Source organism: Mytilus californianus, unplaced genomic scaffold, assembly GCF_021869535.1.
Source record: "Mytilus californianus isolate M0D057914Y unplaced genomic scaffold, xbMytCali1.0.p SCAF_2, whole genome shotgun sequence".
In the NCBI taxonomy this organism is placed as follows: Eukaryota; Metazoa; Mollusca; class Bivalvia; order Mytilida; family Mytilidae; genus Mytilus; species Mytilus californianus.
In genome coordinates this window covers 30,986,552-31,001,862 of record NW_026262668.1, presented here as the reverse complement: position 1 = coordinate 31,001,862, position 15,311 = coordinate 30,986,552, and the positions used below count along the sequence as shown (strand labels likewise).

Genomic DNA, 15,311 nt, shown 5'->3' with positions numbered 1-15,311 from the left:
AAAAAAAACCAATCAGCCTTATTTATATGTGTATGTGTTTGACAATTATGAGTAAGTGGCTTAAAATTTCCTTTCCAAATACATATTTGCAGTTTAACTTTTACAATTATAATTTTTTCCTTATTTAATGAGCGTTTCGAGAAATGAAAATATCTTTTTTAAAAATATGCGCTATAAACGGCTACTACCATGTTAAAGGCGTACGTCTAATTTATTAGCACAATAAAAAAAACGGAATTTTGACAGTGAATTATATTTCCTGGTCTTTTCGATCTGTTTTCCAGACAAAAACATTACAATAACGAGACAATAACATTTCTTTTATGCTTTAAAGATACAGATCTATTTTCAATCAATCACATTAGAATGCTAGATCATTAAAATAATGCATAAATCATTCAAGGTAAACACGTATATGATTATATTGTAAGTGATAGGTATAAGTACATATTATAAAACACAAGTAAGTAACGATAGATAGTTAGTTCTCAGCGAGACAACATACAACAATACAACAAACGGGGACGACCATTTGATGGGGGGGGGGGGGGGGGGGGGGGGGGGGGTCCAAATTGATCATTTAGTTTCATCTGTTGCTGTGCATACTTATTTTTTTCCAAGCGAAAACTTATTGTCACTTTTGCACTCATTTGTTTGCTGCATTTTGTGTTTTTATTCTGTCTTGTGCAAATTTATTAATTATCAGTTCTTACCGGGCCAAGTTATTCATTTTCGAAATCCTGACCCCCTCCCCCGAAATTCAAATGGTCCCTTAAGGAAAACTGTTTGCATTTTCCGTCTCTTAACTAAGCATTTGAATGGCATGGGAAATAGTGAATTAATTGCACTGGTGTACAATGCACAAGTCATTCTATAAATTATCTCATTGAAACCCTTTTCATGCAATATATTCTAGCCAATGAAGCAAATGTACAAAATCTAAGGATATAGAAAACACATCTTGTAGATTTGTTAAACATTTTGTAGTACACGTGTATTGAAAATGGAAATTAGTACAAATTACGGACATTTAAGTTAAGTCTAGAAAATTGTCTTGTCATTTATGCTTCAATTGTTAGTTTAAATTGTTGACATTTTTATCTTGTTAAAAAGCATGTTTCCTTCTTGCATTACAAATAAAATCACATAAAATATACATTTAAACAAATTGTTTGAACACAATTTGATGTTTGTCCTTTAATTTTAATATGTTTAAAAACTATTGCGACCACATGAAACAACGATACTGAGAAATAAAAATGAATCATCGTTCAAAAATACGTGTAGAATATACGTTGAAAACTAAATATCAGTAAATCGTTGTTTATTTTGTTGAGGTTTTTTTTTTGTTTTTTTATTTGATATTTCGTTTTGTTTTTTGTTTTTTTTTTTGGGGGGGGAGGCTTAAACCATTGTCTTATTCCCTCCAAAAAGAAACGATATATTTATATATTTATTGAATTTTCGATCTGCAAAATCTATAAAATTGTTGTTGGTGGATTAATTGAATGTGTTTACTTAGAGTCCAGTGGCAAGTATTTCATACACATGCAAGGGCGATAACAATTCATCAAATAAGTAGATCATCGTGGGACGTCCGGAATGGAGGGCGGTAATTTTGGATAGCTATTTGGAAAAAAGGGAAAGCAAGATAGGTGCAGAATTTGGTCTTGGAAGACTCCACCTAAGGACTCCTAAAAGTATCTCTCTCTCTGGGTTTGTTGACTAGTGTTAACTTTCCGTTTATAGATGCGTAGGTACATCCGTTAATGTAGAAAAGACCAGTCAATCGCAGCACTAAATGTATACTATAAAAAATTATACATGCATGCCAATCGTTTCATCTTTTAAAGGTTTAAACGTTCCCTTTCCCCCATTTAATCGCTTGCCATTTGTTTCACAACTACTCCGACACTGACATTGAATTTTATTTAAGAATCGGATTTGTTTTTTAAGTATGTTCATCACTTACCGAAGAACCTAAATTCAGTAATAAATCGTATCAAATAATGAATTTACCAAGAATAAAGCAAGAAAGAGAAAATATATGTATGTGGTATATAAAAGTTGAAAAAGCTAAATTGCAATACTTTAAATTGACATTTTAAAAAGAATTAGTACCATTGGTTTATGATTTTTTTTATTCGGGATGTTAATCGAAGGTCTTCAAAAATGAGGAAAAGTGTTTACAATTAAAAGAACAAGACCATTTATATAAGCTTTGACATAACAGGAGTTGTTATTGTTCAGACACTGTATCCAGGGTTTTTTTTCCTTCTACTTGCAGTGTATTCTTGCGACAACTGGTTTCCATTTACAAAGTGATCCAAGTATAGTAAATAGTATCTGTACGGTAAGTAGAACAAAATGCACAAACTTCATTTTACACAAACAAATATTTATATATTTTTTTTAACTTTAATAAGCATTAAAAAAATAAACGAAAAATACCAAGGGGACATTCAAAATTCTTCGATGAGAAACTGACAACGCCATGACAAAACAAAACAACAAAAACAGGAAAATAAAAAATATCAAAACAGTTGACAACATGCAATAATCTGAATTACTTAACATATATTTTAAGGGACATAAATCACTGAAATGTACAATGAACTATAATTAAACCCCAAATAATGAGATAAGTCATATTTTTGTATATACGCCGTTTGACATCGGACTGAAATGGCGGTAAACATCGAGTTTGGTATATAGGTCATATATTAAAGACGCAAGACACTCGCGTTGATGCTGATAATAATATTTTAATATTGAAGTAATAATAACAAAATTTGAACATTTATTTTTAGCAACAAATTAGACAGATTTGCAGCTACGTAGGTTTGGAATGTCGGGGTAACCAGCGATTTGATGCTGACCAACCACATGCAGTTTGTGACCACGTTGGTAGAAGAACACAGGGCTATTCCCGTAAGTAAAAAAAATCGTTACGGAGGGTTGGGAATAACCAAAACGTTTTAGGAGGGTCTGGAATTAACACTACACTTCTAAGGAATGGAGAGGATAGAAGACAGTCTAAATAATGCCCTGTCTATCTCAATTAAATGATAACTCTAAGCGAATTAACAATCATTTTATTTCTGTTGTACATTTAAACTTCATAAACCCCACAATATTATTCTGGAATCAAATAATCTCAAAATCGAATTAAATTATTACATTTTATGCAGGGTGCTGTATGATTCAGAACATGAATATATCTGGTTAAAACGCTATTTTTATGATTTTATTTTTATTTTCAGCACAAGCTGTTTATCGGTACATAATGCAACAGAGAAATACTGGACGATGATAATTTACCCGGAGTAAAAGGCTAACGACAGTCGTTGGCAAACATGGCAGTGGACTTTTTTAAAGATTTAAAAATTGATAAAAAAAAACCAAAGATTTTAATCCAAATAAAACTGTTAAAATATATACATTTCTTTTTCTATATAAACTTACGTAGTCAAATGGAGAGAATATACCAGGGGGAATACATAAACCATAAGTTCACCTAAAACAGACAACACCATGGCCAAACATTGCTCCGGAAGGAATAGCAGCTCCTGCTTCACACGTGGCACCCGTCGTGTTTGTTAAAGCAAGTAAAAATCCGGTAGTAAATCGATTTCGGTAATGTCACAATCGATACGGGATTATGGTTACGACAAGTGAATATATACCATCAAGCAATCCATGAAGGAGAACTTAAAACTTTCGAAGTGATATTTGATATGCAACAAAATTTGAAAAAAAAGACCAAAATATTTATATTAGGTGTTCGTTTCTTATTTGTTTCATTTTGAAATCTTAATCATTTATTCAACTTGCTTATTGTTTTTACATAAATAGCACTACTTTGTATTATTTGCCTAGTTTTAGGTAACTGTGATAATCTTTACTTATCACTGACCATCTGGAGATTTAAATGGTTGATTGATGGACTGTTAATTTCTTGTGACAATATTTCACTCAACAAGTCAATAAAAAAAATTAGGAAATGTGGTATGACTGTCAATGAGACAACGATCAACCAAATTCCAAATCCCGTTTATGTAAGCAACTATGGATCATCGTACGGCCTTCAAAACACTGTAATCGTCTGAAATGTATTTTGACAAGAAAAGGGGTGGACAACTATGACTATTAAAAAAGAAAAGGTGTATTTGGAAGACTTTTGATCTATTCAAAGGTCAACATAGCACTTACATGTACTCTATGTCTTACAAAATGGACAGATAGTGTGCAGCATATACGGGGTACTAACCTCTCATCAAAGCGACTATATAAATCCCACCCTACCAAAACTGATGTTGATAGTCGAAGTCGGCTATTAATATTGTTTTGTTTTGTTTCTGTTTTCGGGTGGGCTTTTTTTTTAAAGGCTGTCATTTTCTTTTATCTGTTGGACTTATTCATGACTGTCTACTTTTCTTCTTATTACAAAACTAGTTTGTATATGTTTTGCGCTCTTAATACATGAGATTTGCATATATAAAAGGACTTCTATTGCTTGATTTATTGCAATAACATGTCATTGAATTAACCAAAAGATTAACGATTAAAAGATCGAACATATATTAACCACTGTTTCAGTTTTTTGTTATCATGGCCAAACGCTTTTATAGCTTACTACACATTATAGTTGCTAATTGTTGCTCATTTTTGAAGGCCTATGGTGACCTGTAGTTGTTAAAACTTTTGTCCTTTGAGCTTTGGTAGATAGATATCTCCTTGGCCATCATACCAATATTTTTTCAGTGAAATCAATCTATGTTATAGAAAATATATATGTCCAGCTATTACAAACAATTGGTATATATAATCGTTATATGTTTCAACAAACAAGTTTAACACTCAGGCGTATATTGTAGTTTTAAATTTGTTAAGCAAGCCCCGTTTTCGTCCTGTTTGGTATGAATAAATGTAATATAAAACCAATGTTGCTGGTCTGAGTGTTCGACAGCCACATAACAAACAATCAGAAACGGAATTTCCGTCCTAAAAATAAATATGAATACCTTTGCACAGTCTGAACGTCATTGGAAATATCGATTCTTCTAATCAAAATCGTTTAAAACACTTGTCTACGGATTCTTTCTGTGGTTTTGTTACTTTGTACATTGTATACCTACATGTACTGTATTTCTTAAAAGCGATGTTTTGTAACTTACTACTTACAAAATGTCTCGACTACAAAGTGGCTTATTTAGGTCACCTTATCCTTTTTCTGCTGGAAGAACAAACAAAACTTATTCAAGACATCTCCGCTCCTTCCCCTTTCCAGGATAATGATAACATAATGTTATATCAATTCAGTCAAAATGCATAGGGTGAACACACCACATTTGTCAAGTATGTACAAGTTTCTCATTTGTATTCATGATTTTATTACTTATTTAATGTATTTTTATTTCTTATTCCACTTTTATCTTTTTTAGATGTTTTATTTATTGTTATTAATTTGTTCTGTATTATTTTTGGTTATTTTCATCCCAGATATAGATTATATAAAAAAAAAATATCAAAACAATGTTACATGAAAACGTTTGACTTTTCTACACTTTACACAAGTATTCCCCATTCCAAACTAAACGACAAATTAAAAGAGTTGATCCTGCTTTATTTCATCAAAAAGAATGGCCAACGAAGATACAAGTATTTTGTCTGCGGGAGGGATACATCGTCCTTTGTAAAAATCACTCTGATTCAAACAAAAATTTCTCTGAAACTGACATCATCAAGATTGATAACAAATTTGTTACGTTTGGCGGGTGTGTTTGCAGTTGTAAACTTTCCATTTCTATGTAGCAACATTCCAGCAGCGCCTGTATGCAGAGTATATTTCTCCCAGTTGATACGATTTTCTTGAGCTTGTATTTCCTATCATAATTTCATTGATAGAGGGTTGCTGCTCACAAAGAAGCTATTAAACCAAGAGTTCCTAGTGTTGAAGTTGAAATCCTCCATTCGTAAATTTTACGGACGCCATCACGAGTTGGTTGACCGTCGTGGAATATCTGTTTCACAGAAACCAAAACGGATATGTTCCAATTGTCGTTACTACAATCCCGTCTTCTATTCTCCCGAATGTGACCTACCGATTTAAACTTATCACCGGGTCTGAACTAACATGAGCAACACGACGGGTGCCACATGTGTAGCAGGATCTGCTTACCTTTTCGAAGTACCTGAGATTACCCCCAGTTTTTGGTGGGGTTCGTGTTGCTAAGTCTTTAGTTTTCTATGTTGTGTATTGTGTACTGTTGTTTGTCTGTTGGTCTTTTTTCTTTTTAGCCATGGCGTTGTCAGTTTATTTTCGACTTGTGAGTTTGAATGTCCCTTAGGTATCTTTTGCCTCTTTTTTACATGTACCGAAGCAGTGTTGGAAGAAAATTTAAGTTTAATTTTGACACTAAAAAGAGCAATTTTCTTTTCAATATATAACTTTTGCTAATCTTTTCTCGTTTAATTGATCAAATACAAAGAATTAAATATGTTTGATCAAATATAAAAAATATATAGTTTAGTGTTTGATGGTCATATGGCATATGTCTATTTGAAATCTGTAGAAATAGAATGCAAACGCTAGTAAGTGTATACAGAAACATTATAAGTTGACAAACAACACAGAAAAGGCATAAGATAATATACTCAAAATTACAAGGAGCAATCTTACAGTCTACCATATGTTGTACATAGTTAGCGGCAATAATATAAATGCAAAATATTAAAGAAACCAAAATGACGCAAGACCAATAAGATATCTTGATGTCAATATAAGGTCGAGTTCACGTTTTTGTTTGAAAAAGAGCGGAAAGACACCAAGGCGGCAATTCAAAACCATATAAAAACAGACAACACCATGGCCTAAAAGAAAATAAAGAAAGACAACATTCCATAAAACAATATATAGAAAACTAAAGATTGAACAACGCATAACAGTACAAACTTTAATGTTCATGGATGGACTACAAAATATTTTTGTATTATTCTTCCTAGATATTTACATTAACAGGCCCAATACGATACAACCATTAGGGGACGACCATTTGATATTATGGAGGAGGGTTTCGGATTGACTATTCATTTTCATCTCTTGCTACGCAAGCTTAATGTTTTTCGCGGTCGTCCCCTTCCAACAATCTACCCTATTTATTCTATATAACGTTGTGTGGCACAATAAAAAGCTTGCACCAGCATTTTCAGCAGAATCTCGTATGTAATTGTAGATTACAACTACAAAATAAATTCACTCGACATATTTCACAAATTAAGTCAATCCACATCCGAGACTGGAGCTAATATCATGAAAACCTAGCTTGAATTTTATTTTGTTCTTTTAAAGAAGACATCAAGTAGCAATTCTTAAACTAAGAGGACGATGGAGATGCCTATGACTACTGTTAAAAAGGTATCGTCGTAAATATAAAGTCAGAAAAGATTGTTAATATAATTGAAATTTAATAAGATAGAATAGAGACTGGAAACGAGGAATATGTAAAAAAAAAGCCAAAAACCCGACCAAAGAGCAGAAAACAGTCCAAAGTCACGAATGTGTCTTCAACTCATCAAATTAACGCACTCGGAGGCAGACTTCAGCTGGTCCCTAAACAATAATGTATACTAGTTCAGTGAAATGACACGACACTAAACTCCGAAACATACAAATGAACTAAATTTAAAAAACACACAACACGCAAGACTAACAAAGGCTAGAGGTTCCTGACTTGGGACAGGCGCAAAAAAGGGGCGGAGTTAAACATGTTTCGTGAGGTCTCAACCCTCCCCTATACCTCTAGCCAATGTGGCATAAACAAGCAAACAGCAAAGCGTACAGTAAAACTCGGTTCAAAAGAATTTAAAGTCCGATGTTTAAATAGGTTACAGAAGAAACCTAGCAAAATGACAATGATAAACAAAATTTAACTAGCTCGAGACTTCAGTTAAACTGATTGAAAGATAATGCCATCATCATAAAAAAAAAATCAACCACAATCCCTCCCGTTAGGGTTTAGTATCATTTTATCATAAATTCAACGAGAAAGAACATAACCCGTATCATGTCAAAACAACTGGTTTTAGAATAAATGTGTTCATTTCCGATGCAAAGACCCCGAGTGAATCAATATCAATTCCAAAAATGCCATTTGTAATGACTTCACAACATTATCGTAACTATATCCCTTGTCTGTTTAAAGGTTTAATTTGGTTAGCTGCTGAGGTGAATGACGACATTTTTGTGCTTTGTATAGAATATAACCATTAAAGATGGGATGTGAAATAGCTGAACGTATAAGATGTCTGCATGTTAATTCATATTTACGAATGATGTCCTTATAGCGATGATAAAATTTAGTAAAAGTTTTAACAAGTTTGTGATATCGAAAACCCTGGTGTAATAATGTTTCAGTAATACAGAGATTTCTTTCGTTAAAATCAAATGCGTTGTTACATACACGATCGAATCGAACAAGTTAAGATATATAAACACCATATATACGATAGTGCTAAGGGAACGTCATCATCTAAAAACGGATATTTAACAATAGGAAATGAAACAGCATCTCTTTTATCGTATATTTCAATATTAAGCTTCCCGTTAGAGATATAGATATTTAGATCCAGGAAAGGACAGTGTTCATTATTAGCACTAACTATTTTAAAAGTAAGTTCAACAGTATAAATCTCTTTAATGTGCATACTGAAGTCGTCATTATTGAGAGCCAAAATACCATCCAAATATCTAAAAGTTTTATTAAATTATATCAGATGCTGTTTAGATGGGTCTTTGCTGATTTTCGACATAAATTTTGATTCGCCACAATACAGAAACCAGCCGCAATAAGTGTAGCACAGTTAGTCCCCATTGGAATGCTGATAACTGTCCGATATTCGAAATCTGACACATTGGTGGCCTTCGGCTGTTTTCTGCTCTTTGGTCGGGTTGTTGTCTCTTTGACACATTCCCCGTTTCCATTCTCAATTTTACTGTGGAATGTTATAGCTAAACAATTTAACGATTTCTTTCAGTTTTTCAAATGTAATCGTACTGGAACAGCCAATAAAACATTAAACATTTGAATCAATAGGTTATATAGACGGATTGAATATAAATTTCAATGGACGTCTGTTCATGGTGAAATAAGAATCTTCTAAAACCGTGAAATTTCATATTATTATCAAGTTTTCACTACTCTTAAATTGATATTAAGCTTTCACTACTCATGAAATAATATTGAAGTTTCTTTACGCTGACTCCAAATTTCTTAAACCAATTAATTGTTTGAACAGTTGATGCAAATTAGGGTTGCTATATCGATCACCAAGGTGCGTGAGTGTGTTTGCGTAAAACGTTCACCAACATGTCACGAAAATAAAAATAAAAATCTCTTTTATCCTCCAAAATAGAACTAAGTAACTTGTAAATAACAAACGTTTAAGAATTAAATTTTCCATCGAAACATATATATTCTACACAATCCTAAATCGTAAGAAAGGTATGACGGACAGGAACATTGCCAAAATAACAAATGTGAGATGACAAAAAGAGTCTACGAAACACTACACTCTACGTACCATAACCGGGAGTGAACTAAGTTTTCATATCCTGGTTAAAAGGTCCACCCTTAAAGCTGTAAATCGGTCAGACAAGGGTTGAGGGATTCGAAGACATATGTCTTATTTGGTTGCTTACCCAATGTGGTCAATATAACGGAACTACAAACAACTGTCACGCAAGTGGGAGGTTAAACTAGCTATAAAACCCACCATTATCTTCGGGAAATGCCTGTACCAAGTCAGGAATATGGCAGTTGTTTATAGTTGATTGATAGCGCTTGATTTTGTCAGTTTTTATGAACTTCCCCTTTTTAGGTCTGCCTTGGAATTTGGTATTTTTGTTATACTTTTTTACATGCCTATTTCCTTGTTACAGGCTTGGTCTAGGATTACGTCAATTTAATCTGTTTACAATGTAAACAAATGACAGAAATTATATACATTGATATTTGCAATAATTAATAAGATATGTAATTCTAATTAATTCATTAAACTTAACTTCTCATGATTTGTTTATATTTGTATTACTTTAATTCACAAATCTTGTTGTAAAGTATAGAAATGCAAAGCGAAGTTAAATGCACGTATTATCATTCTACCGTTTTGGTTAAATGTGTTTATGCAAAACAAATTTATAATTACTTTTAAAAACAATCAATGCTCCCCGTAAGAGCCTATTTTTTTCAGTTTCTTACGTCAATCATAAAAGATCATTTGTCATGTCAACCCCAATCAACAAATGATTTACTTCTAACTTAATAACCTTTACAATCCCATCACAGTCTAACTATATATAAATGCATGAAAAAAAAACACATCAGAGATAAGATTGACCTTCATTAAATAAAGACTTTATTCTCTTCCCTGTCGAAAATATGGTAAGATATATATATATTTTTTTAAATCATTAGTTGCTTATTGATAACATATATAGGCAAATGCTATGATATTGACATCTAAAAACACGGAAATTAATACAAAATTAAAAATAAGTTTACTTCAACTTTCAGACATACCAAAACAATAATTTCTTATTTTTATTCACATAACGAATGAATTTTTCACTAAAATAAAGTAAAAACGCATAACGTTGAAATACATATTGCTTAGTAAAATAAGGAAAGTAATCCTCAATATTGTTAAAATTGGTTCAGACCTAAATAGTCGTTTCAGTTCCAAACAATTTACTATATCGCTCTGAATGCTTTCTTTCAGAAAATACAATTTTTGGGGTGTTTCATCGCTCTGAATGCTTTCTTTCAGAAAATACAATTTTTGGGGTGTTTCCTGTTTTGTCTAATTGCTTCGTGTACATCACAATGGTCCGGATCAGGTGGAATATCACATGGTTCCAGTGGACCAAAGATAAACCTTGGTCTCCATCATACCAGAGGAAACTGGAAATTCAGTGGATCAGGATCGACTAATTTTAGGGGTAAATGGAACGTGGGTCTTAAAGCTACTTTCAAGTTCAGACGATCAGCACCATTGGTAAGTATTAAATTAAAACATTTTTTTTTATTATTACCATTAGTGTCTTCTCTCGATTGGTATTTTTCGCAAATACTTCTCCTCCATAGGATATATCTGTTTATTATACAACCCCAACCCTGTTAACACGGACATACATGTTCATACACCGTATAGACCGGGTTATTTTGGAATCGGCTTTTAGTTGCGAATACAGGGTGAAATGGTCACGGAAATGTTAACTTAGTTTATAATTCACGTAGTATGGTCCTGTTCTATTATGCATTTAAAATATACGTTGAAATCAAGCACCGGGTGTGTGGATAAAAAACAACAAAAACGTTATCTTCTATCCATGGAAAGCAAACTCAACACGTTTTTGCCATGTCATCGTCAGTTCGTTTTCGACTAATGAGTTTTTTTATCCACTTCATTTCGTTAAACACCACTTTCATTGAAAATTCACACACCTGTAACAACAATTACAATTCAGAAAACTTCGAAGACTCGCAGTTCACATATTAAGAATGATAACATATGTTGGTAACTTTCCTAACAGACACAAGTTGTTTCCTTTTTCCTTTTTCGATATTCAAATTTTGAAAAAAATATTCGAAGTCCAAACTGAATTTTTTTTTTCACAAATTTTTTTTTTCCTCAAAATTTTTTTCAGAATATTTTTCAAAATTTGAATATCGAAAAAGGAAAAGGAAAAGGAAATAACTTGTGTCTGGTAACTTTCCTGGAAAAGTGAAAATAATTAAGCGATCCATTTTCCAGAAAGTTAGAATAACCTACCCAAAAATTATAGTAAATATTTATACATGTATCTAATGTTCTGTTTTTTTTTCAGCCAATGCTTAATCTATCGATTAGAGCCAATCCATGTAGATTTGACCTTTACGACCAAAATAATGATGGTTATATTACTGAAGAGGAAATCCATGCAATATTTGAGAACGAAACACTAACACGAACATTATTCCATGCTTTGAGTGGAGGAAAAGGTAAATGATAAAAGCCAGATACATGCAGCTAAATATATAACGGATTTGAAAAAAAAATTATCTTATCCATAATTGTTATAAAATAAAAGTATGCAAACTAAACTGCAAACGACATGTATTTCTGAAATGATCTCGAGGCCAAAAGTTTTGGAGTCTAATTTATAAAACTTTTGTGAATAACTTAATAACAAGACAAAACTAACTTTACCAGTACATCTAAAACCGCATTATGTCAACTTTGTCAAATCTTAGTTTTAGGACAATACACCAGTTTCACAAAAGCGACTTATCAACCCTGATCTCAAAATCATAAGCACGTTTAAGTCTAAATCCAGCGATAATTAACGATATTATACGTGACAGGGGGCTAACCATATTCAATAGTTATCAATTTATTAACTGAAAATTGATGTTGAAAATCAAAATGGTATCGTCGAAATTATTTCAATACCGCAACATTGACTATACTCCGTGGATGGTACATCAAAGTGTACATGTCACATAGTGTTATATTTTTTATATTTATTCTTTTAAAGGCCTTTTTATTAGCTCAGTACATACCTTTGTTAAAATATTCTCTTTTCTATCCAAGTTTCAAACATTTGTAGGATTGAAATTCGGCTTATATACGAAAACAATTGAAAAATAATTCATGTTGTTTTATATTTGCAGTTAATGGAGGGATAACTAAAGACGTCTTCGACATCATGTCGCCTGCTGTTATTACAGGATGTTAGTAGTCCTCAATGGTTACTATTTCATATGCCTCGATTTGTAAAACCAGTATGGAAATCCTACCAAAGAGCATTTTACCTCAATATTTAACTTGCAATATTTACAAACGAATGTCTTATTCTTTATTTATACTTTATTTTTTCAATAAAAGTCGTATCATTTTATTATACAACTTATTACTATTTTACGAGCTTCTATTATAATGGTATTTTGGAGTAAGAACAAAGACTGGGTCTGAATAATGTGCCCGGTTAGGGTAACACGTCTTCCTGCGAATTGTAACTTTGTGAACTAGCTCGTAAAAACCCTACTCAGAATGTCATCTAGATCAAAGCAGGTTGCTTGTTCCTTTTTGTTGTATGACCCTTGACGTGGCTCGGTATTTGTGCATTCAGTTTTCGGGTTTTTAGCTTGGGCGTTCCTGATTCGGGTTGACCAAGAGGTGTGATTCGGACGCATGAGGTTTTTATAGTGTTGTTTTAATTTTGTATACCCCTTGTATTAATATTTTACTAAATTTGTACTTTATCTATTGTTGCTGATAGACTTGGGTTCAATCCGTGACCTGCTTTCCAACTGGTATACGAATAAAACCTATATTTTTATAACGTATGTCGTCTGAAAATTGATCTTGATTAAAACCTGTACAAATTAATATCTTCCGTTGGAAGGTTAAAATATTTTCTTTGGATTTGTTGTTGCGTGTTTGCCTCGTTGGTATTACGCTTTGGGTGTGGTACAAGGGGGTGTAAATCTATCCAGTATTCAAATTGTTACAGATTGGAAACGCTTTCAGAGAACACAGCAAACTAATACAAGATGGAATAGTTAACCGTCTATTCTCTAAACCTCTAATTATTGCATACAAAATCACATGAACCTTAAAGAATATCTTACATCCGTTATCTTGATTAACGTCCAGCGGCATTATTTAATGCACATTCAGGTTGAGAAAAAAATTACAAATTTGTCAATTACAGCAAAAAGGGAGACCGGAATGAAGGGCGAGACATTTTGACTTCCTCTGGAAATGAGGGTATGTTAGATAAACAGAAATTTTGCATTGCAACATATCACCTACGGATCCCTGTTGCACACGATCAAACAAAGTCTGGACATGATATATAATTAAAAAAAAATAACACTATATAAATTAAATGCATCCTATGGCTTTTCTTGGTTTACATTTCTCATGTACTCTCAACGCTGAATATTTGAAAGCCAAGGATATATAAGTACCGCAACACGTGAAGAGCTAAATGACCAAAAGGGGCCTAAACATAGTAGCCAAATATATCTATGGTCAACTTTGCCTGAAAATATTGAAGATAACATGTTACTTTTATTATTCTTCCCTTAGTTTATTTATTTTGTATTTGCATTGTATCATAGGTCAAATTTATTTGTTCAGTGTATGTTCACTGGTGTTAATATGTCCTTTGATTGAGTTAAGCTATTTCGGTTGATATTTTATAGTGTGTCTTTCTATGTTTTGATGTTACACTATTGTTTCGGAAAAAGGGTGTAGGTTTGGTACCATTAAACCCACTGCATTTGTTTGCACCTGTCCCAAGTCAGGATTCTGATGTTCGGTAGTTGTCGTTTGTTGATGTGGTTCATAAGTGTTCCTCGTTTCTCGTTTTTTATATAGATTAGACCGTTGGTTTTCCCGTTTGAATGGTTTTACACTAGTAATTTTTGGGCCCTTTATAGCTTACTGTTCGGTGTGAGCCAAGGCTCCTTGTTGAAGACCGTACTTTGACCTATAATGGTTTACTTTTATAAATTGTGATTTGGATGGAGAGTTGTCTCATTGGCACTCATACCACATCTTCTTATATCTATTAAAGAAAGAATAAAGTAAATAGTACATAACTATAGGCATTCGAATAGAAAATATTATCACACTTGTTTTACCGAAGCATGTGCGTGCGTGTGTTTGGTGTAGATCTATGAGAGTTTTCCCTTGTTACTCGAAAAGAAGCATTCTTCATGTCAACTGGTGTAGCTTGTACCGTGTTTTATGTTTTTCAATATATTTTGAGGCGGGTTGAGGTGACGAACATGATAAAACTGTGTGGTTTTCCATTTCTATTAAGTTTCAGTTGTTTACAGTGATGTTTGTCGGACAAATCGGCGAAACTCAGACCAAAATATGTAACAACTATAATTATGTTGTTTACTGTTATGTCTGTTTTACACTTCATTACAGTAAATTAATAGAAAGAATATTCCTTTTTATAATATTAAAAATCTCCCTAAAGGTGGAGAATCAGGAAGTTTGAGTACTAGTATATTTCAGATGCAGATGCATTTGGAGCTATTTATTAACACTATTTTGAATTCATTTTTTAAACATTTGAAAATTTAGTTCAGGAATAACTAACATACGTGACAAAATACAATATATATATATATATATATATATATCTTTTTTTAAGGCTTTCCCTATTGTAATGCCTCAAAATTTTTATTCTAAAAAAAATATTAGCTTCTTTGAAGTTTTGGGACACAATTGTATTACAAAAGTCTTAC

The 15,311-nt window shown here is 32.5% G+C and overlaps 1 protein-coding gene across 1 annotated transcript; it reads left to right on the top strand.

Annotated features, from left to right (window-relative positions):
• Positions 1-6,582: 6,582 nt before the first annotated feature.
• Positions 6,583-12,940, top strand: LOC127728942 (uncharacterized). The gene is made up of 4 exons (XM_052236522.1): positions 6,583-6,594; positions 10,780-11,055; positions 11,888-12,041; positions 12,714-12,940. Exons 1-4 carry the CDS (start codon positions 6,583-6,585, stop codon positions 12,776-12,778), a joined length of 507 nt encoding a protein of 168 aa, XP_052092482.1. The 3' UTR covers positions 12,779-12,940.
• Positions 12,941-15,311: the final 2,371 nt, after the last annotated feature.

Excerpts from the sequence above, each read along its gene's own strand:
- LOC127728942 (XM_052236522.1), top strand. Across the intron at positions 11,056-11,887 it reads TCAGACGATCAGCACCATTG|CCAATGCTTAATCTATCGAT; the intron begins GTAAGTATTAAA and ends TTTTTTTTTCAG. Across the intron at positions 12,042-12,713 it reads TGCTTTGAGTGGAGGAAAAG|TTAATGGAGGGATAACTAAA; the intron begins GTAAATGATAAA and ends TTATATTTGCAG.